General features: G+C 39.8%; 1 protein-coding gene across 1 annotated transcript; it reads left to right on the plus strand.

Moving 5' to 3' along the window:
- Positions 1-5,009: 5,009 nt before the first annotated feature.
- MAT1A (methionine adenosyltransferase 1A) lies at positions 5,010-22,288 on the plus strand. The gene is made up of 9 exons (XM_084210527.1): positions 5,010-5,314; positions 11,937-12,014; positions 12,509-12,631; positions 14,660-14,772; positions 16,322-16,465; positions 17,162-17,380; positions 20,412-20,594; positions 21,109-21,242; positions 21,526-22,288. Exons 1-9 carry the CDS (start codon positions 5,221-5,223, stop codon positions 21,626-21,628), a joined length of 1,191 nt encoding a protein of 396 aa, XP_084066653.1. The 5' UTR covers positions 5,010-5,220; the 3' UTR covers positions 21,629-22,288.
- Positions 22,289-23,880: the final 1,592 nt, after the last annotated feature.

Below are 23,880 nucleotides of genomic sequence, written 5' to 3' on the forward strand. Positions count from 1 at the left end.
CTAGTAGTGTAGGAAACATGCCCTACTTCCCTACGTGTAGTGTATGTTTCACATACAGAAGACTTGTAAAGGGTTTTGGTCCAGAGAAGTAACTACAGTTTTATACCAGATGATGGAAAAGTATGTTCTAGCATTGTATGGTGAAAAAGTCATATGTGTCTGAATTTAACCTAATGTTCCTTGTCAGGAAGCCAGAATTAATGAATTCCACAACTGTTCTTGCAGATAGGTTTCTGAAACCTGACTTCATGTACTAAAGTCAATATTTGTTTCAAAGTCCAAAGACCACCTGTACTGTAAACATCTATGAAACACTGCAGCAAAAACTCTTGGGTAATAGCTGTTTAAATGCATCAGTCTCTTTCCTAAGGCACTGAGGAAATCCTAATGGTTTACACTGATAATGTCACGAGACACAGGAAAGCAGACTATCATACAGAGCCCAAGCTGCTGGAAGCCAGCTGAGTTCTCTAGCCACATTGAGATAAAGGTCTATGGCTGTAATGGGGTTTAGTCTGGGCAGGTGATCAGACCTGCCATTCTCAGCAAAGAGCCCTAACTGCTCCCACAGAAAGAAACTGTGGCTGCGTGTGGATCTCATGTGTGATCACACCCTGTGCAATTGAAATTAAGGGTTGTGCTTTGTTACATGTCAGATGATAGTCTTTCCCTAGCCAAAAAACTGACCATAGCAGCTGGAAAAAACATCCAGTAAAATACATAGATGGCTTTATGTAAGGTTTAAGGGAGATCATTTCTAATTGAAGACTTTTCCATACCTGTCTAAGGCATAATTTTAACAATGAGTGGGTGAATTTACTACATTTACTATGGTGGCTTATGAGTAAAATGCTAAATATGTATGTTGTACACTGCTACATTTGCAAACTGAAACTTTTAATTGTGTGAGGTGAGTATGGAACAGGGCTCTATTTTTTCCCTTCTACCCTCTCATCATTTGTGAAAGATACAAAGAACTTGTGATTCTGTTGTAATAGGCCTTCACATAAGCATGTAACAAAAACAAAAGCTTGTGCATTGCTCTACAGAGCTTATAACTTAAACAGGAAAACTGCTAAAGACTAAAGGCAGAACTAATTATGTACCAGTATGGTTTAATGCTGTTTAAATGAAGCAATAGTAACCAATCAGCAAATGGAAAACTTTAACTAATCTAGCTATTTTTGCACCATTTTCTGTACAACAAGGGTTATTTATGAAAAATTATTAGAAAAAAGACTTTATTGTTATCTTGGGATTGAGACATGAACTGCTAGTACTTTTATTAGGTGAATAAATAGAAAATTAATTTATATTCATTTCTGCTAGTTTTGAAGAAATAATGCTCCCAGTGAAATCACTACCAAGATATATTTAATGAAAGCCCAATTTAGCTCCAGTGTAGCTTTAATTATTTCCTTAGAAACTAAAAGTTCCCACTTCATGTATAAAGGCCTGGCACATATTACTTTATAACATGGCCATGAACAACCTGTTCAAGTTGGTCCTGCTTTGAGCTGAAGGTTGGAATAGAGACTGTCCAGCTTTAAGCATTGTGATTTAGTGAGGTATTTGAATACAGAATTTGAGGTCAAACAGATGCAAAAAAGACAAGCACAGGGGAGAGAAGCAAAATTAATTATTTTCTCTGATATTGGTAATGGCAGAACCTGGAAACCCTTCTTAGGAAATGGCAGGGATGGCAGCTGGGAGATGCAACCTCTCTGAGGACCTCTCTGAAGCTGAAGATACTGTGGAGTGAATCACATAGAATGCACACCAAGAAGTTGCTCTGACTGGAATTGGTATTTACTCAAAAAGTCATAAAAGCCCTCCAGAATGAAAGGGCTGAATTGCTCATGGTCATGTGCAGGAGGTCCCATAGTCCACTCTGGAGAAGGTGAAAGGTGAGATGAAAGAATAAATGCCGGGTGATAGATACCCATCTCAAGGCACACACTACCTTCTTTCCTTCTACAATCATAACATTTTTTTTCTGCTCTGCAGTATTTATTTTACCCTGAATGTTTATGGGCCAGTGAAAGCTACACCTGCATGTTTGGGAGGCCTTGAGCCACTCTCATTTTCAGATAGTACTAGATAGAGGCAAGAGTTTTGAAGCAGGTGGGAAGCAAGTTTTGAATTCCCCATGTTCAAACTCTATTGCTTTGATCAGGTATGTCATTCTTCATGCAAAGGAAATAAACACATCTTAACAAATCTTCCTTGTGTTAACTCTAAAAACAAGCCAGAATAGCTACCTCCCCCTAACCTAAATGTACAGGTTAAGTCAAGGCTTTTCACCAACCAACCAACAAGCCCTAGAGGATATTTCCACAAGGCTTGCAAAATTTATTGCTCATTTCCAAAAGGAAAAAAAAAGATGGACTGCAGTAACTCCTTGAAAACACATTATTTGTATAATACAAATTACTAATAGTAAACAGCAAAAATGAAACTAGTATTAATGTAGTTTTTGTAAACATGTGAAAAATTTGTTTCCACAGGCATTAATTAGGAGTAAATAGAAAAATTAGAATCCTGTTACATTGAGTGCTGAGTCATTATCAATAAAATGGAATAAAGAAAAATGCTGATATCAATCATTCTCTTAGTGTCATCCTTTTTTTTTTTTTCTTTTCATAGACAGGAGTGCTATGCCAAAAAGACATAATGGTAAAACACTATCTTACCTTTTTACAAATATTTAAAAAGTCAAATTGTCTGGGAAGAGAAGCCAAATTAAATATTACATAATCCTACAATGCTTTAGCATCGGTCATAGATGTCCTAGAAGAGAACATGCTGAGGTGCTTCATGGCCATGAAGCAAATCTATTGCTCTTGATAGTAAAAGCACACCTAGGAGAAGCTCAAATTGGAGGTTTTACACAAGTTAATGAGAAATGCAGCTGGGCAACATTTCTGGAGTACTAGTACCAGGGAGGCTTTTTACTGAAGGGTGACCCTCCAAAGGTCACAAGGACCAATGCATTTAACTACACAGAAGCAAGTGCAAAAAGAAATGTGAAAGCAAAATATACAATGGTCCTGCAAACTCATTCCTCATGTATGTCAATACTTGTGCTCTTCAGCATTTTGAGAGCGTGTGGGTTTTTTATTTTTACATGTGTTAAGAGAATTGTGTGAGTCCTGCATTCTCTGAAGTGCTACCTTAAAACCATGACTGCTGATTCCCAAACTACATTTTCTCTCATTAAGTGGCATTGAAAACCAAGGAAAAGCAAAACCAGAAGCAAGAGAGAGTGGAACTCACAGGCTAATGATAATCAGACTTGTCAGCTTTTTTTGGATGATTGTAGAATCAGAAAGAAAACTCTTAATACACACAAAATTGTTTTTTGTTTCATCCATTCCCCTTGTGTCTTTTGGTGCCTCCATAAAGAAGAAGAAAACATTTGGATTTAAGAATGAGTGCTTATCAATGATTTTATTTTACTTTAAAAGTCAAAAGTTAATAGAATGATTTGAATGTTAATGATTAACTAGGTTTCATATGGTTAGTTACTCTTTAATCTTATTTGTGGGTTTTTTTTTTTACTAATTCCATTTTTCTGTGTGGTGTTAATAGGTAATTTATTCAGGCTAGTATCAGGATAGTATCTTCACGTCAGTGGGGTGACCACAGTTTACTCCAGAGAAATCTGTGCCTCATATGTATCTGATGTGTGAATTTGTGGAGTTTTTTAAGTGCAACCAGTGCTCATCATTCCATGAGATGACTTCTGTACAATAGAAAACCAAGGAAGAATATTTGAAATGAACGATTCCATGTTGATGATTATTGGAGAGAGGCCAATGCTGCAGCAGATTGCTGGTGAACATTCACCGGCATTGGTTATTGTTTTCAGGAATGTAGGCAGAAAGTGACAATTCTAATGAGTTCTTACATAAATATGTAGCAGTGAGAAATTTGATCCAAGGAATCATCTTGGGGATTTTTAAATAATAATATTAATAATAATAGTAATGATAATGGCTAAGGGTTTGAAGTAAATGAAGTTTTTAAACTGAAGAGTGGTAAGGAATTAGTTTTTTTCATAGGCCTGTGCTTTGGTCAGAGATTGAGAATTTAGTGGTTTCTGTGAAGGAAATAAGGAAAATTACACCTACTTATAATGGTGCAGTAGTGGTGGGCATTTTGTGGATCTATCCCATGGGTATGTTTACTTGTTTTTTATATGCTCACTTAAAGACACAAATACCCTCTGCCTTCATACCTAACATACCATCAGCATTTTCCAGAGCTGAGCCATTTGACTAGAAGAAATTCTCTGCAGCAGAACTGATCACTGAGCTCTGAGATGTGGCAGTTATTGTATTTATAAGGGTTATGGAATATAGTATGGGAATATGATACAAAAATATAATTAAAATGGACCTGTATTAATAGAAGAAAGGACAGGGGAAAAGAAAAGCAAAGGCTGAAGGGTATGCTCTGTGTAGCAGACTGTGAAGCAGCGTGGTGCTAGATCTTATCAGATGTTTCGTCTCTCAGATGTGCACGAAAAATGAATGAAAATAAAAAAAAAAACCCAATTCATAAGGGAATTCTAGTTTTCTAGAGATGAAAAAGTAAAAGGAAAGTATAGTTATATGATGCAGAGCAACCTTCTTCTAGTCCTTCATTAGGAAAGACGTGAGTTTACACATTTTGTATCTATCTCTGCAAAACCACAACACAGAGTTGGAAGTACACCATAGATCCCAGAATAAGGGGAGAGCCAAAGAGAAAAGCAGCTGACCTGAACTGTCACTAGCACTCCTGCATTACTTCATGCTCAGTGGAGCTGCTAAGATAACCAATCTTGCACAGGTTGGATTCAGAGTGTTTCCAAGAACTGAGTTAATTAGTGAAGTATCCTAAAGTTAACTAACTCCCCTGCCAAGAAATGGGCTCTTCCATTTTCCTCACATGATTATCTGGGCACTTTCACTTTTCCATATATAGGAGCAGCCCAGGGACTGACAGATCAGGCTAGGTAGGGATACAGACTTCAGGCACATGCATACTCCTTGCATGCAGGCACGGATGCAAGCACATGCTGCTTTCACACACTGAAATTCGAGTTAGCCCGAGAGGTGATAAGTGAAGAGAGCAATAGTCCTGCTGCTAAAGAGCCTTCTTGAACAGAAGGCACTGAAGGTAGAGCTCTTCAAGCCCCGTTTCTAATAACCCACCAGGAGCAGCATCACAGCCATGAATGGGCCGGTGGATGGTTTATGTGATTACACGCTTGATGATGAAGGGGCTTTCATGTTCACATCGGAGTCCGTGGGAGAAGGACATCCAGGTAAGAAGCCAGCTCTGGTAAAAGTCTAAAAAGTGTAATATTTTCATTTGAGGTGATTTAAAAGCCTAAAGCAGAATTCACCTGGTGTTAATCTTACTAAAGAAGTTATTTGTAACAGGGTGCTTTTTCTACACTATTTCTCCTGGACTTTGTCCATACAGTCTGTAGAACTGCTATAACTAGAGTGCTTCCAAGAGGAGTTTATGTGCTTTTGGAGGGTGTGTGTTCAGCTGAGGAAGGCAGTGAGGTTTATGGGTGCTGCTCCTTCCTTTTCATCTAAATTTCTTTCATTATTCCTGTGGAGACACTACTGTATCTCTGACAGGCTCAAGTTTCACATATGGGTAAGAATGCATAGCTTGCTTCTCGAGTTCCATATCTTTATGGGACCTGTGAAACTGTCCTGCACATATGGAGTGGTCTAAGACTCTCAGCCATGACAGGAATATCCCTGAGTAGCCTATCTTGGAGCCTTTTTTTAGTGGTCCCAGCAGCTGTACATGGCAAAGCCACCAATTTGCCCCCCGCCTCTCACCCCTTTCCATCATCTGATGCAATACGTGGAATTGCTTAAGCAAATAGTGGACAGTTATTTGCTAAACTTTATGTATGGTCAGCAGAGATTAGTTCAATTTTATTGAAAACAAATATTCATCCACCATAAACATACACCTTATGTCAACAGCAACTGTTCCCTCAAGTGAGGCCAGGGGACAATGGGCTATTTGAGGTCCTGGAAAGTGTATTTGTTTTAGAAGCTGATTTGGTGGCCTGTGCTTTTTGCTGTAATAAGGCTTTTCAGGTCTGTATTCATGTTATGTGAGTGAATTATAAATGGGTAGGATGATTTTATAGCACAGGATAAAAAGGTCAGCAATGAGAACTTTATGTCTATAGTTTGATACTTTTCTAGATAACTTATTGCTGCAGATCAAATCCGTGGCTGATGCAATTGAGTACCTCTCCATCAATGTGAAGGCAACTACATCAGGTCAAACCAGTTGGGGTTCTTTCTGATGTAACACAGTCAGAAAATGACAGCCACATTTTGTCCTTGGAACCTATGTCTCCTGTCAGATTTATATACATTTACATCCAGTGTCTGTAGTGCTATGGAGTTTCGTGGGAAAAATCCCATAGTACAGTGTGGTAATTTTACATGGGGGATGTTATTTCCTAAGACAGCTGGTCACAAGTTATGCTACTCTAATCATTGGTTTTTAATCATTTTGGGGAAAAAATAGGCAAGTCTCAGAGCAGAGAGAGTTCATCTGAGACCCCAGATTTAGCTTTGTCCCTTGGTTTCTTTCCTTTACCAGTTCTCTCTTTATCTTGGTTCTTGTTTTAGAATTTGGCCAATTTTTTCGTTCTTATTCACATTCCCTCCTTTATTTTCAAACCCCCTATTGTGCCTTTCTCTCAAGCCCCATGAATATTATTTTTCTCCTGGGCTGAAATCCTAGGCAGGTCCTTGAGAAACAGAGTTGCACTTGGATATCCCTGCAGCTTCTCTGGCCCTGCAGAGCTTGCTGGGTCTCTGGGTGCTGTGAGATACAAAGTACCAACCTGGGATGTTTATTTTAGAGTGAGTGGAAACTGAAATTTACCTGGGTGTTTTCAAGGCTGCGATGCTTTCTTAAACAGTCTAGGTCTTCACTTAGGGTACTGAAACCCCCAGTGCCTATGGCAAAGGGAAGATAGAGATTTTCCAGATCAAAGGAGGACAGGCTGGCAGTATCTCTGGGTTGTCCTGCAAATTCTTTTTCCTAAGCATCAGCATTGGATCTTAATCATCTCAGTGACAACTCTGGCTCCTGACAGCAAATTGATCACCTTTACATCCTGGCCAAGCCCCCCTTTTCCCCTCTGTGGTTTTGCACAAGAGGTGTAGACATGCCATTAGGATTTTATCACCCAGGACAATCTTGGCAATTTCTTAAAATGAAGCCCAGTGCCTGAAGCTGCAGTTGGGCTTCTGATGTTATCTGTAGCAATAGAATTTTATTGGGAGTTTTGATTTCCTCTGTTTATACAAAATGGATAATTTGCGTGTTCTTGATTATTTCTCTTCCGTATGTGATAGTATAATTTTGCTAGAGGGCATTATGTGCAGTAAAGATCCTGAACCAGATCTTTGTCTGGTGGAAATTTGAATTGTTCTGATTGTATTAGCTGAGTATTGAATGCTTTAATGGAAACCTTCTTAATGCACAAAGCAGGAGAAATTACCTTGTTATTTATTTGAGCATACAGAAAGCTGCCTTGTGTCTGTGCAATGCCCAGAGCTGGGTGTCACTGAGGAGTCCAGATTCCATAGAAGCAAGTAACAGCTGTCAGTAATTAACCTACAGGTATCACCTGTGCTCCCCAAAGACATGACAGAAGACTGTTTGTGCCATCTTCTCACTCTGATTCTTCTAAATCCCCTGGACATAACATTTAGGAATTCCTTTCAGATCTTTAATCATTTAGTGGTGTAAATTCCAAATTCTCAGAAGACTTACTCATGACTTCTTCCTTTCAATATAATAATAAAGGTGCACAGACAGAAGCATGAAAAAGATAACTCTTTTTTTGGGTCTCTATTTTGTCACTGCTCCATTTTCCTTATCCTGTAGTGTCTGTCATGCTGCACAGTTTCACGGTGCTTTGAAAAGCATTGTGTGTTTCTGTGCCCCACAATGTCCTACAGATGTCAAACCACCAAGGAGTCCTTCCCTCCTCTGTCTGGTGTGGCTTCAGGTGGAACTGGCTGCAAACTGGCTTCCATTCAGATTTCCAGAAAGTACTAAGGAATCTCTTTAAAAATAAAAGACCAAACATCATCTAAAAGCACCCTCAGGTTTTCAAGTCTATAAAAAGCATGTGTTTATCGTGTAGGTATTCACAGGGAAAAGAAATCATGAAGGGGAAAAAACCCCAGAAAATGCAGATCTGTTCAGCATGTCTTATATCTAAGATTATATATACTTAATGATAAGCATGATACTTCAGTAAACTGTGCACTGAGTAAGGAGAACAGCTGTACAAGACATTTGGACACTGCTAATATTGCATTACCACTGCAGTTATCAACTAGCACTGCTCAAGGGTTCTTTTAAACAGGAAAATTGTACAGCACAATGCCGGTATTTGAAGCCTTTCTAGGCTTCTTTCTTTTGTAGGAAAGCTGATTTTTTGATGAATTGCTTATGAGAAGTATCTGCATTTCTTCCCTGTTTAATTTCTTTTTAGCAGAAAACTAACAATTGCTCTGTTTGCCATACTTTGAATATAAAAATTCACATTCTAGCTTAATTTTTTTCTGTTGATAAAAGTAACATATCAATAAAAATACTGAATTTAACTGTTGATTACAGGTTTTGAAGAAAAACAACCTTGCCATTTCAAATGTTCAATGTTTATTATATTTACCACACCATCAAAGTCAGAAGTTTGGCTGTACCACTTTGTTGTGTTTTGTGGAGCTTTTTGAATAAAATTTTCAGGTTTTACTGCTGTTCATTGTTTTGGGTTTTTTTTTTCCTCGGTGTGGTGAGCCTGTGAAAGTGAATTCCTGTGAAGGTTCTGAGAATTTTGTTAGGCTCTTACATACTCTAGATTCATGCAACAGACCGAAATCTAACTATCTGGAAAACTGTGATATTTCTTCTAATTTTCAGAGATCAGCTTTGTTGTTGAACACCTCCTTTACTTCCCAGTATTACAACTGGGATTTTGGTTAGGGTTTCTCATCAGCCTCCCCAGACTCTGGTTAGCAAGAGCTGTTTCATGGCTTGGTGGCACCTCTGCCATAAGGCTGGGCCTGTGGGATGACTGGATTTCATGATGGGAGTCATGGCTATCTAATACTGTCCTGCTCAGTCATTTCAGATACCCCTTTTGCAATATTCATTCTACTGGATGGTAATTCATGACATGAACTGAATTCTGACCTATTAAATAGGTTTTTTTAAGATTATAGTGTCTCACCAGAGGTGTTCCATTATACTTTCCCTGTTTCTAAAAAAGAAGGGAAAATAAAAAGGAAAAAAAAATAGACAAACTTCTCACACTTAGCAGATAATAAGAGAAATGGGCCAGCTGAGATGAGAAATTTAAATAACATAATGGAGGGTGCACAAAGCCTGATAAGCTTTGCTAAAAATAGAATGCCTGGTTTTATTTTACACCAGAGACCTTTACTAATAGACATGCCTTTACTTTAATGCATTAATCAGCCAATCATCCAGCTGGATTTCTTTTTCCTCTCTTGACAGACATATCTGTGTCTGGATTTGGATCTAGTTGCACTAGAACTGCTGGTTGTTGCACCAACAATCAGATATGACATGTATTATCAAACTGATTTCCTTCAGACTATTTTAATGTAAAGGTATGCTCCAAGTATAGCAGATCAAATTATTCTAATCTGTTTTTTTAGTTTATTAGGGTCTCACCCTAACAGATGTTAAAGATCAGGAGGGTTCTTCTCCAAAATATAATCTGATCTGACCTTCATACATAGATAATAATATTTCATGCAAGAGCTCTTCAAACAAGCTAGTAAATAGCAGTTCAATTTCATTCCTACCTTTTAAAAAGATAATTTTATTTTCATGTAGACATTTGAAGGATAAGGAATGCTGCATGCCTCTAGATGAATGGTTTCCATGGCTCTCACTCTTTTCAGATTTTCCTTTTTGAATCTTTAGCGGTCTCTTTTTAACTTTCATTTATCAACTGTAATTACATTATTTCCCATCAGAAAAAAACCCTTTTCTCTCAGCACAGTAGTTTTAGATTCTTTGGGACCAGGATCTCAGTGCCTATGGGGGTTTCCTCTGGTAGGGTGCCTTTCCTTCAGTCTTTCAGAACTAGGTTGAGTTTGATTGATTTCATCCTGTAAGATAGACTTTTCTGATTTAGGGCATTCTTCTCGTTCTGTCCTAAACCTTCCCACAGCTTCTTAACACCCTTCTTGAGTGTTTTGGCAAGAATGCATATAACATTCCCATGAGTGCCTAGGCATGTGGGACAGAGGCATCTAATTCAAGTTAGACATGCTTCATGTGAGCAAGGACAGCAATAGAGGTTGTTCATTGAAACTCTGGGAGGTGAAAAACAGATACAAAGCAGTCCCAGTCACTACAGTGTGCTGCTGGGTATTGGACCTGCACCAAGAAAGCCACCCTAACCCCAGTTGCTCTGTTGTCTCACCCAGGTAATAAATTGCATATTGTTGTCAATATTTCTTGCTTTTATGCTTGAAAATGTAGATATATTTCCTTATAAAATGGAAAATTTGAAGAGAGTAAGCAAAGACACATTTTAATCACTCCTGCCACCTTTGTACCCAGGTTTGCTAAACAAGGTTCAGTTGGACATCTAATTAAATTGCAAGTCTGATTCCTGTTTGGTAATAATTGTCCCAAATTTAGTAATCCATGTACAGTTCTTGCAAGGCTGAAAGTTCCTACCTTTGCTAATTGTCTTTTGTGTTCATTCTTTTTGTGTTGAAGTCGTGAGATGGGAGCGAATATGGGGGATAAGAGTGTCAGAATCTCATTAGTTCTCCAGTCCTTGATTTGTCCCTCTTAGCTAAATGTACACCTACTTCATGAAAATAAGTGAGAATTTGTTTTGACTTGAGCTTAAGTGTATTAAAAGCCTGTAATGACAGACTCTTACAAAACACTGCTTTCCAACAGATTGTGTTGCACACAGCAAGGCAGGAGATTAATTAATTTTTCCACACAGCTTGTTGTGTGAAAATCTAAAAGCAATACTGTACCTTTTTTTAAAGAACAATAAAATTAAATTATATAAGAATATTTTCCATTTTCACGTGGAAAACCTTGCTATGGGTGCTGCTCTTTTGTGTCCATTAGATTAGCTAGATTATTTGATTAAGATTCAATATTTGTTTTAAAGATTAGAAAAGAAACAAAGAAAAAATAAAATATTATTATGAAAAGCTTCAGCTGAAACCTTTGTATTTGGCATGTGACTAAAAGTTTACCTCAGACAAACTTCAGCTGGTAAGCCCTTCTTTGCTGCTGTGGATGTATTCCCTGCGCTGCCTTAGGTGGGTTGCAGGGACTGTTAGGAGGTGACATTGCCAGATGGCAGGAAGCAGTGACAAAAATCGACCTAAAACCCAGCCCGCCACTAAGCTGTGCATTATCTCTATTACTCTAAACCCTTTCTCAGGCTTTACCACCAGTGTAGGTCAGGTACATTGCAGCTTTCTGTTGGGACGATGGAAGCTGAAGGTGAAACATCCCCATTCCATTAGAGCATCACTGCTTTGCAGAGCTGGTGGTGCTGGAGAAGGAGAAAGCTGCAAGTAAAATCTCTTAACCTCTCAGGTTATTTTGTGCATTACACACTTGTTTCACACCTAAGTGCAGAAAACTGCAGATAAAGTTCTCGTTAGTTTACACTGGTAGGTAAATACCTCACTGTGTCTACTGAGTTTGCTGGAAGGATGTTTAATGTGTCTTTCTATTTAGCTACCTTAAATATGCCAGTAATAAGCAATAAAGAATTCCTTTCTGAAATACCTACTAAAAGTGATGCAAACAGTCCATGTTCTGCATTGAGTGCTGTGGTTTTGAAGCACAGCTTTGATGTCTTGCAGATAAAATCTGTGATCAGATCAGCGATGCTGTGCTAGACGCCCATCTCAAACAGGACCCGAACGCCAAGGTTGCCTGTGGTGAGTTGTTTGCTTTAAGTCATCACACTGTCACATTCCTTTTTTCAGGATGTTTGCAAAGACCTAGCTCGTTTCACTCTCAAAAAATGACATAAGGATTTCAGTTTTCAAAAGGAGAAATGAGAAGAAACAGTAAAAGTTTTTGTAAAGACTGAAGAGCAAGCAGGCTGTAGAAGAGTGGAGCTTGATTTTGTGTGTGGACTGAATTGTCCTGGAAGGAACATGTTTGCATATCACTGAATCATGCTCAGTGTTATGACTTTCCCATTTGTAAATTGGACATATTAGTTTTTTTCCTTGCTTTCAGACAGATGGTGAATATAAAAAGAATTTTTTTATAGATGGAGTTACAATGCTAAAAATATGGATAGAAAGGATTTACACTGTATACATCCGATGGATCTCTCAAAATCAGCATCATCACAAACACAGTTATTTGTCTTAGTGGCTGGCTTATTCTGCTGCTGTACTCCTGTTCTCACCTCTCTTTTCAGAGACAGTATGCAAGACAGGAATGGTGTTGCTCTGTGGGGAGATCACTTCTCATGCTATTGTGGATTACCAGCGAGTGGTCCGAGATGCAATTAGACACATTGGCTATGATGATTCTGCTAAAGGTTGGTGGAAAAACTCATGAAATTGTGGAAGGGCAAGCAATGGGCAACTGCAAAACAGGTCTGTCACCACTTCCATACAGGGGCTTTAGGAAGCCTGATACAAAATGAATGTGCTGTGTGAAAGCTGCTTACATGGTGCTACATCATACATTTTCTGGCTTTACCCCAGTAGGTAAAAACCTTTTATTAGTTAAAACTGAATTTGGAGTAGGCAGACTATACTTTGAACTGTGGTATTTGGCCACAAGAGTTAACTGCAACTTGAACCATAGAACCTACCACTCCTCCGAACTTGAAAGAACTTGACTCTTGGTTTTTCATTTGGCAAGCTGGTTGCTGCCCCTTGGTGCAAAAGAGAGAGAAGAAACCTAGTTCATTTCATTGTGCCATTGTATTTTCGTACTGCTGTAGCATTTAGAATTCCCAGGTGTAAAGGTGATTGTCACTGCAGGGTGCTTTGTCAGCTCTGAATATCTCCTTTTGCACTGAGCAGTGTGTTGCCCTGACCTAGGGTGTGAGATATACAAATGATAAAAAAGACAAAATGCACTGCAGACCAGACACATTTCCCTTTCTGATTTGCATGTATCTGTTTATACATGCAAATAGAAATATTCCGAGTATTCTGTTACAGTGAAGTGTATCTTTTAAGAGCTTTTGGTTTACAAGTTGTTTACTGCAGTCCTTTGATTGCAATCAAATTTGCAGGAGGTTGTGATGGGAGAATATTACAGCAGCTCAGCTACAGGTTGCCTGCACTGCCACACAACAGCAGTGCTTCCACAACACAGAGGCAAATCCAGGAGATCATAAATCTCCTTTTTATCCAAACTGCCAACAGTGACGAGGGGAGATTTGGTGACCTGTCGCCTTAGCACGAATTCTAGGGTTGTTATAGCACAAGGGGTGTTATATCTCCAGGGCCTCCTACCTCCTTGAAGTTTCTTCTCAACGCAGCTCCTCTATGTGCTGCCTGTCCCTGGTCCTTGCAGCAGTCATCTGACTCCTCTTCCTCACAGCCAACATATCCATCTCGCTTCACAGCTCAGCCAGCAAACTGCAGCTCTCTTCACAGCTAGCTAGCAAACTGCAGCAGCTCTCCTCACAGCTAGCCAACCTGCTCTTTTGTAGCACTTGCCCTTATTGGATACAGGTATGCATTGTTAAGAGCTGGGCCTGTTTCTAATCTTTAGTAATTAGTTGGTTCTGTAGCAACTCCTCAGCTGTGAGATTATCTGCTGCACTATTTTCTTACATTCCGTCTCCCCACAGTGACCCAGTAAAAAACAATTTCTAGAAGTAAAAAAGAACCCTAAACCAAACAATTATGTAGAGAAATATAGTTTTCTTCTGTACATAGCCTACTGAAAAGAGGGTGAAGAGCATTCAAGTGGATCATATGCATATGGACACGTATATATATGTTGTACTGGCTGAACATGAGTTTGGTCAGCAGCTGTCAGTAGCTACAGTTCTAGGAAAGGTTGGATTTGGAGAGAAGCAAGTTACTATTAATATACCTAGGAACAGGTGGGAAATTTTGCCACAATCTTCTGTAAGTCTTTCAATTTCTTTTTAAAACCTTACTTTTGGTCTTGGAAAGCCATATAAATTCCCATTTCCAGATTAGTTATGGGACCTGAATCTGGTGTTTTTCTGTTTGTGGTCCATGCAAAGTCCCATGAGTATTTAAGTACGGTCAATACTTTGTATGTATTACAAATAATGTGGAGAGAGCAGAGTCTTCAGTCACTGAAAAACTCAGCTTCTGAATTGGATTGGCACAGGGAGTCAGTACAAGAAAAAATAATCAGTAACAAGCAAGAAAGGCAACCCTATATATCCCACCTCTTCCTACAAAAGGTGTCAAATGTGATATTGACAAAAATTTTACAAAAGAATAGCAGTTTGGTTTTGAGTTCTGAATGTGGTATCCTTCAGAATAAAAATTTTGTCCTCTGGTTCCAGGTTACTTTCCTTAATTGTGATAGAAAAAGTTAATTCGCTGCTATTATTTTTTCCTAATAGGCTTTGACTACAAGACTTGTAATGTTTTAGTGGCACTGGAACAGCAGTCACCTGATATTGCCCAAGGTGTTCATCTACACAGGAACGAAGAGGATGTTGGTGCTGGAGATCAGGTAGACATAGAGTCACATCTAAAACACCAAAGCTGTTTTAATGGAAAAAAGTTTACTCCATCTTAATGCCCTATTTTTTATGTCAAAACCCATGTCAAAGTATTTCCACACTTTCCTTTACCCCAAAATAAAACCCATAATTTTACGAACACAGGGCAGGCTTTGTTCTGGTGTTGTTTTAGCACTCCAGGCAAATCAGGAGAGCCCTGGCAGTTTGTAGTGGCTGAGGAGGTTCCCTTTAGAACTCAGCAAAGATTTTTTGTTTATGGATTTCATGTTTTTGTTGTGTAGCTTTAGTTTCATCAGACCATTCATCTTCAGACCTGCCGTGTAACATGGAATAAACAAAGGATCTTTGCACATTCAAAGAGCTGTTGAGATTTTGTGCAGCAAAACATTGTGATGTTTCACCTGCCCTCAGCATTAGTACAATAAATGCCAGAGTACATTTAATTCTCACTTATTCCCAGAGGCAGCTCTTGTAATAGGTGCTCCATGTAATTAAGGCTGTCCAAACTGAGTGTCTCTGAGCTAAAGAACACATGTAAGCATTTATGGTGTGTTCTCAAGAGAGAGATACTAACAGAAAAACTGCATAATGTGACTGATGCCATATGAGTTAATTCAGCATTTACTAGTTATCATTAGAAGTAATATCTAGTTTATATGAGTGCTGTTGAGAACTGTAAGTGCAAGTATCAGAGTTCAGGAGCCAAGCTAATATTGTTAAAAAGTCCCTTGAGGACTAAATTAAAATTATTTTCTGCTGTCATGGGGACATTATACTACATAAGTTGAAAAGAGATTGACTTTCTTTGACACTTTGATGGCCTCACTTTCCATTTGATCCAAGTGTCGTCCTGTCTTTTTTTCCCTTCCCCCCCCCCTCCCAACATACACTGGATGAGGAGAAAGAAAATGCTACTAATTCTATTTAGCAAATGATAATCTGATGCAGGGAACATGACAGAATAATAAAAGTAAAATATAACAGCATGAATGTAATATATAACAGTAGAAGCTGTGACTCTAAGCATGTGGCATTGAAAAATCTGAGGCAGGTGCCTTAAACTGTTTGAAGGGTATGTCCTTCACAGAGTGCTCACACCCCATTCCACTGAAATTTCAGATGTGAGCTGCAGTAAGTATGTCTGTATTCATACATAAAAGCCTCTGGAACATTTCCAGGCTACTGAAAACGTCTTTCCCATGACAGAATAGTCCTGAAATATTTTCTCCAGCAGATTTTTTTTTTTTCTGTGAAAGAACCTATTGTGTTTTTTTTGCAGATATGTCTTCATTTTTTACTGAGGTTTCTAGCCCAACATGTGAGCCTTCAGGCTAGTGAAAAAATTCTAGGAACATGGTCTGCTTCTCATTACACTGTAACATGTTGGAGCCTGATCTGAGTTTTGGCTTCTTGCGCTGTGATGTGAAACAGTAGAAAGCAAACCTGAGGACTCTGCTGATTTTTTGCTTCAGATTAAATCTCATTGCCTTTGATTGTGGTGCCTCTAACAGTGATTGAAGTATGTTCTCTCTCCTGTAGGGTTTGATGTTTGGCTATGCAACAGATGAGACAGAGGAATGCATGCCCCTAACAATTATTCTTGCTCACAAACTGAACGCCAGGTTAGCAGAGCTGCGGCGCAGTGGAGAACTCCCTTGGCTGAGGCCCGACTCTAAGACACAGGTAAATCCTGCAGGGATTGTCCACAACACTGGAAACCAGCACCTTGTCTTTCCAGAAATACTGAGGGTATTTTTGAAGACAGCAGTTGGTGTGTTTCAGCCTCTCAGGATGACCTGCAAGGAGCAGATAAAGCTTTTCCACTGCTTCTGACATTGTCTCCTCGGCTGTTGGAGAGTGGTTAGCTTTTCTCAGAGCACTCCACCACCTGCCACTGAAGGGATGTTTAATCCTTCAGAACTAAAGTGCTTTCTGCTTGTTGGAAAAGTGACATCCGAAGGATTTATTTGTATCTAGGGGTTCAGGCTGACGTTTCCAAGATGCACTAAGAACATAAATTTCTGAGGCTTGACAGTTTTGAAGGAAACCGCACCTGAAAGACATATTTTGGGTGATTTCACTGAGAATCAAGTTGTCCTTATTGAGTTGGATTTTTCTATCTTTTTTCCTTTATTTTTTTTCTTTAGCACAGCAAAAATTCAATGAGGAAACAGGAAATAGGCTTCATTTTTTATACCTTGGCATCACTGTGAGCAGCGATCCCTCTAACATCAGCGGTGACATTTCGCTGCAGTTTTGCTTTCGGAACAGCCCGGGTGACATTTGATGGGTGCCACTAACACACTTACACTAACTCATTGGCACTGACACACTCACAGCAGCTCTGCTGTTTACTCCTGCTGTCCCTGTGTCCCTCAGGTGACAGTCCAGTACACCCAGAAGAACGGGGCAGTGGTCCCCGTGCGCGTCCACACCATCGTCATCTCGGTGCAGCACGACGAGGGCATTTCCCTGGAGAGCATGCGCAGGACCCTGAAGGAACGGGTGATCCAGGTCGTTGTCCCTGCCAAGTACTTGGATGACAAAACTGTTTATCACCTTCAGCCCAGTGGACGCTTTGTTATTGGAGGGCCTCAGGTTTGTAATGCTTTAGTCGTTGTATTATTTTGGTGGTCTTATGAGGTTGCCTTTCACCGTATGTGTGTCTTCAATGCTCAGGTTTTGGCATCTCTGTCCCAGGGTGAGGAGCAAGCTGCCCAGTGGGAGACTTTTCCTGCAGCTGGATGCGAGAGAAGGGCCCAGGGCTTCACGTGTCCTGTGCCAAAGTAACCTTTGGGGGCCTGGTGGTACTGTATGTGTGTTGTGAGCAGGCAGGCGAGTCTGCATCCAATCTTCCATTGCATGTAGAGTGTACAGCCCAGCTCTGGGTTTACAGAACCCTCTGGGGCCAGCACTGAGACCTGCAGTCCTTCCTCATGGGAAGGACTTCTTACAGAGAGATGGACAAGAGAAACTTTCCTTGTCTCACAGTGAACCTGCTTTTCAGATCTGCATGGCTCTCACTATTCTGTCTGACACCAGTAAGAGCTGAAGGTGTTCATCTGTCCTGAAAATCAGCCCAAATAAGTTTTCTTCTGGAGAGAAAATGAATGTTCCCTTTATTTTTAGGCAGTGCAGGAGATGGGATTTATAATTTGATCCTGTTCTCACCAAAGTCAGGAAGAACTTCCACTCTCTGTAGGATCAGCAGTTCTGAGATTTAGTTTTTGAAAACAAATTTACCATTATGAATGTTTTAGTCTTCAGATGCCTTCAGAACTATCACAACAAAACTTCAAAGCTCCTTCCTGAAATTAGGTTCAATTTTAAAACAAATCCAAGTAGACAGTGTTTTCCCTTTGTTTTACAAATTCATTCCCTTTCCAGAATTTTCTAGAATTATTTCTAAGGCACTCTTTTTTGTATTAGTGCCATGCAGCAGGTAGGAAGATGTTGAGACTTATCATTATAATTATTGATTCAAAAAATAAAAAGTATTTTTATTCAGTTGAATGGGTTGTATCACTGTAATTTTGTGTATCATTGGCATCCTAGACTATGCACAAAAGGAGAGTCAAACTTGGGCTGTAACTTTGAGTGAATGAACCAAGGCAGCAGTCATAGATACACAGAAAAAGAAGGCTACACACAGGAAAATTTTTACACGTGCAGTGAAGTGCACCTATTAAAAATGTAAATCTTTCAAAGTGTTCTGAACTGCATCCATTTCTAAATGTACTATAGTGACAAGCCAGCCAGGTATCCCTTGCTACTCTTGTGCAGGAGCTATGTTGCATATGTTTGCACATACAAACTGAGAAAAGTCACAGTGTCCATTTACAGCTGTTTAAACCTGGGCTAAGTTTACTCAGCATGGGTCAATCTGCCTATGTGTCCATGACCTTCCAACTGCTATCATCACTTGTGCAATTTACAATGGCATTGCAGCACAGAAACAACTATTTCTCCTCTTGACTTTAACAGCTTTAGCTTTCTGCTTATTTCTCAGACAAGTGTTACTCAGTTTTATTTTTAACAAAGCTAGCTACAGGAGGCTGTCTTACCTCCAGCTCAATTCATCTAAGGAAGATACATATATTTCACTTGGGATTTTCATTTTATGTTTTTGAGTGTGATGGGACCTTGAATTCTGGCTATGGCAAAATGAGTAGGTTTGCTGCTGTCATCATTTCCCTACCAGCAGTACCTGCTGGTGTGATGAGGACAGACCATGCTGCTCATCACAACCATGACTTCCCCACACTTTACAACTGCATTTGTACTTGTTTAGCACCTTTGAAACAAGAGATGGGTTTTTTTGTCTTTCACATATCCATTTATTCTTCCTCTCACTCAGTTCAGCGGCCAAGTCATGGTGGCATGCAAGGTGTTCTCATTGCAACTATCTGCACTGTCAAAAATTAAGGTTTGAGACCAGCAGAAAAACCCAAGGACAGAATCCTTTAATACATGCTCAGCTATCTAAAATCCAGATTTATGTCCCAGTGCTTTCTTAGCAGAATGGAACAAACAGTGCCAAAGGTTTACTTCTGTGTATATGCACAGTCTTTCTAAGAAAAACCTTGACTCCCCACTTGTGTTTGCCGTGCAAACATTCCAGTAGTTGAATTTTAGTGACATGATGTTCTGAGGCAAAGAATTTCAAATCTGCCTGCACAGGTGGCAGCAGAATTTAAAATTTGAACATGTTTTCTTTCACACTAGAAAGCTTAGTAAGTTGCAGGGGTCAGACAATTAGTCTGGTGCTGATCAGCTAAGCCAGATCAAATGAAAATATGAAGCACTTGTGAGGACCTGTCAAGATAGCTATAGGCAACCAGAATATTATCTGTGCTTCCTTATTGATTATTTTAGAATAATCATCTATAAGTATCTGTTCTTAGAAAGAAGTAATCCTCTCCTCAATTACCTATGGCTGCCTAGTACTCCATACCCGTTGTGTGCAGTTCAAATTAGACTATAAATATTTTGGGGATGGAAATGCAGCTTTTAGTACATATATGAGTGTCTCTGATACTGCACTGGCAGTGCTGGGTGCCAATGTCCACGTGACCATCTATAAGGTATCACTGACATACCTTTGACTGTAAATAAAAAAAGAATCTACTATTTAATATTCACACAATTTGTGATTTTGACTAAAAGATACGAAAGCCCGGATTTATTTTTTTTTCATATTTTAAACAGTGTGAAATCTCTCCATAGTTCCTTTATGGCACGTAGTGTTTCAGCAATATTCCATAATCGGTTTGGATACTTAGTGGGTAATTTCTAAACCAAAGCTTCCATATTTACAATTAAAACAGGCAGTGCATGCTGTAGCTATCTGGGTGTAAGCCTGTTGGCTGGATTAACCAAACAAATTTGTGAAGGGCTTATCTTGAAGGGCTTATCTCACCAAGAAGAGAACAATTAAAGAACAATTAGAGCCAGTGTTGTACCTTGGTGAGACAAGTTCATTCCTTCAGCCACCCCCAGTGATGCTCGTTGGCCAACTTACACATTGCTGCAGTGCTCTGAGGGCACGCATAGCCTTGTCTGAGCTGGATGTGACAGGGATGTGGATGTGATGTGGATGTAACATGGAGCCCTTCTGTCCCTGGCTCAGGGTGACGCCGGGGTCACGGGCAGGAAGATCATCGTGGACACCTACGGCGGCTGGGGCGCGCACGGCGGTGGCGCCTTCTCCGGCAAGGACTACACCAAGGTGGACAGGTCGGCCGCCTACGCCGCCCGCTGGGTGGCCAAGTCCCTGGTGAAAGCTGGGCTCTGCCGCCGGGTTCTGGTCCAGGTACGCTGTGCTGAGGGTGCTGCTTCTCTCAGAACCACGGTCCCCTTTTAGATCGTCTCTGAATGCCCCTGGTACGAGCCACCGCAGTGGAAGCGGTCTTGGTGACAGTTTTGTGGAGAAAGGAAGACTGGATGCTTGGTTCAAGCCCACTGTAATGTTACTAATAACCAGTTGGCTTCTTGAAACTGGAACTTTGCATTTAGCTTTTTGGCTATTTATTGGCTATTTTGTTGGCTCCTTTTCTGGATATTTGTTGAGCCCTCAACCCTCTGACACTCACTGTCATTGAAATGAGCATGGGGTGACTGGGGAATGAGGGAGAAAGTAGTCCAGAGGCCTCAGCATTTTCAAAGTTTTCTTTTTTCTACAAATACAGATCGTGCAAATATGAGAAGTAAAGGAGAGGCCTTAGTGTTCATAAGATGATTCATAAATTAATGCTTTCTTCTGCTGCCCAGTGTTGCCCCAAGGTGCTGTGTTTATTGGCTGACTAAGGCACCTTTTTTCCCCACAGGTTTCCTATGCCATTGGGGTTGCTCATCCACTGTCTATTTCACTGTTCACTTATGGAACTTCCCAAAAAACAGAGAAAGAGCTGCTGGACATTGTGCACAAAAACTTTGATCTTCGGCCTGGAGTCATTGTCAGGTAAAGAAACATACAGAAAGGAAAATATCCCAGTAGTTGCATCCAAAAAATGATTTCTTGCAAAATCTTCAGCTGTTACTGAAGGTTTGGCCTTCTATAACATATGGAAATCAAATAAAACAACCTTTGCATTCCAAGAACTTTAAGTTACTTTGCTCTGAGAAAAAGGTGTCTTTTGGTTTACCAAAGGAATTTAAGATTATTTCATCTTTTCCGTTTAATAGTAGTCATCATGAAGTATATCAATATGAAAAATTTTTCCTTCTTTTTGTTATACACACAGGGATCTGGATTTAAAAAAGCCCATTTACCAGAAGACTGCATGCTATGGTCACTTTGGAAGACAGGAATTCTCGTGGGAAGTGCCTAAAAAACTCGTGTTTTGACATTAGTGACATGTCACCTTTTAAAACCAGAAAGGAAGACCACTAATGATGAGGATGCTTCTGAAAATCAAATTCGACAGCTTTATATTCAACATAAGGAATTTTAGATTTTAAAAGGAAAGAAAGAAAAGGTTATTTTCTTGGAAATTGATTTTTTTTAACCCTCAGTGTCTTTCATTATCTAAGATATAATGGACAGAGTCTGTTTTTTTAATCAGCATAAGACAGCAAAATACAGTTTACTTTTAACTGCTGCTCTGTTGGTTCTTTGGATACAGACTAAGTGTGACTCAGGTACTCAAACCAAAAGCTGAACCTCAAACCTTTGATGGGCAAAGGTGAAGATGACTTTCCCAACTCTGACTAAGGATCAGCAGATCTGTTGCTTCTGATTAGACAATGGGAAATTCCGGGGTCCAATTTCCTTACTGGAGTTAGCAATGCATACATCTGGGGGCTGCTTTGATGGGAGAAGGCTGAATAGCACCTAACAGTATCTTTGCCTCTTTTATAAAAGATGTTAACATATGTGTAATATTTAAATCACCTTCAGTGCATATGTGCTGTTACTGTCGCGTTTCAATTACCCCTGTTTTTGAAACTTAAGCGCTCTCCTATGACACAACAATCATAGAATAAAAAGCTTTTTCCTACCCTGTATGTAAAGGTGTATCTTTTTCTATGTTTTTTTTTAATGCTGCTGTAAAACGGTCCATCTCAAGTCAGCTGCTTCTACTCTTGTGGGAATTTAGTTTACCAACATAATTGAATTTGATTTGATTTTTAAATTGTTATATGCATTTCCCTGTTAATACGTGTATGATTGCTCCTTAGTCCTTGCGATTAATAGAAATTCAGTGGAAAAGTACTAGATTTTCATTTGTAACTTTTAGGTTGTGAGACCACGTTTGTCCTCTGGGATAGTTTTGCTTGTCAGTAGGCCACAAGCTAATCCTCCAACGCAAGGGTTGCCTGTGTATGGCCCCCAAGAGGGACTTCATGCTTTCAGCCAGCATTCTGAGAAATCTGTGCTGGAGAAGTGCTGCCACCCCGTGTTTATCTCCTAAATAAATGTCTGCATAGAGCGCCTCCCGAACAGACGTGGTGCTGGAAAGAAAGTGCCTGTGATGAACATTAAAGAAAAAGCTGCCATTTATTCCTTTCAAGTATGTCCCAGACACAATTTCTATCTAGTCAAGCCAGAGGTCTCTCCACTTTTATTAATTATGCTAATGTCTCTGTGTAAGTTGAGATAAACAGGTTTTTGTGTAGTTTCTGATCTCCCACGGACTTACCACATTAGTCGGTGGGCCTTGTTGGGTACCCACTTGGGTACATTTTGGCAGGAAAATATCTTAAAGACCACCTGGGTCTTAGAGAATGAGTTGGCAAATATTTCCCAGGGACTGCTTTCCTAGCTGCATATTGCTTATCTTCCAAGGAATATGGAATATGTGTGTGTCAGCCTCAGCAAGGTAAGCTGTTTGGAGCCCCAGGTCATAATGCAGTACACTACAACCAGCAGAAGTAAGTGAATGAAAAATTAATAAAAACAAATTGATAAAAAATTAAATTTAAAAATTTATAATTAATTAAGAAATAAATAAATGTGTTTCACTACTTGACACAAAAATAGAAAGTCCTTGCTCAGCAAAAAGAAGCACTTGCAGACAGACAAAAGGAACAGTTCTGCTCAGGTGGTGACAACAACAACCATGAAAGGTTTGTTGGAGAGGAGGGGGGTGTGTGTGTGTGTGTGTGTGTGTGCCCAGCTGGTTGGCAGGAAGGGGAGGCTGGCCCGAGGCTTGGCAGTGTGTGCAGGTGTGTGACAGGCTGTCAGCTGAAAGGCTGTGACTCTGACCCCTGCATTTCACACATGGGTCAGGCACACCCCTAGGACAATTGGATTAATCTGCTAGTAAATGTGTAGGGTAGAAAAGGTGGAACTTTTGTGGCAATTTTGCTCCCTATTCAGCTCTTCCCATAAATGGATTTAAGCACATGAGGTTAAAATTCTGGATGCTACAGGATACAGACCATAACCCATTGGTTCAAATCTGTTGTTGTCTGATGCTCTGAGCTTTCTCTTGGAGCACAACACACAAGTTAAGGCATTATTATGTCTGCTTTATCAAAGTGTGTGTGCGTGTGAGAGGCAAACACAGACAGATGGGAAGGTGGTGAGAGAGCCAGAGCATGCAAGAATGTGCACACACTAAACATGTTTACAGTAACCTGTTAATCTGAAAATT

Source organism: Fringilla coelebs, assembly GCF_963513975.1.
Source record: "Fringilla coelebs genome assembly, chromosome: 8".
NCBI lineage: Eukaryota > Metazoa > Chordata > Aves > Passeriformes > Fringillidae > Fringilla > Fringilla coelebs.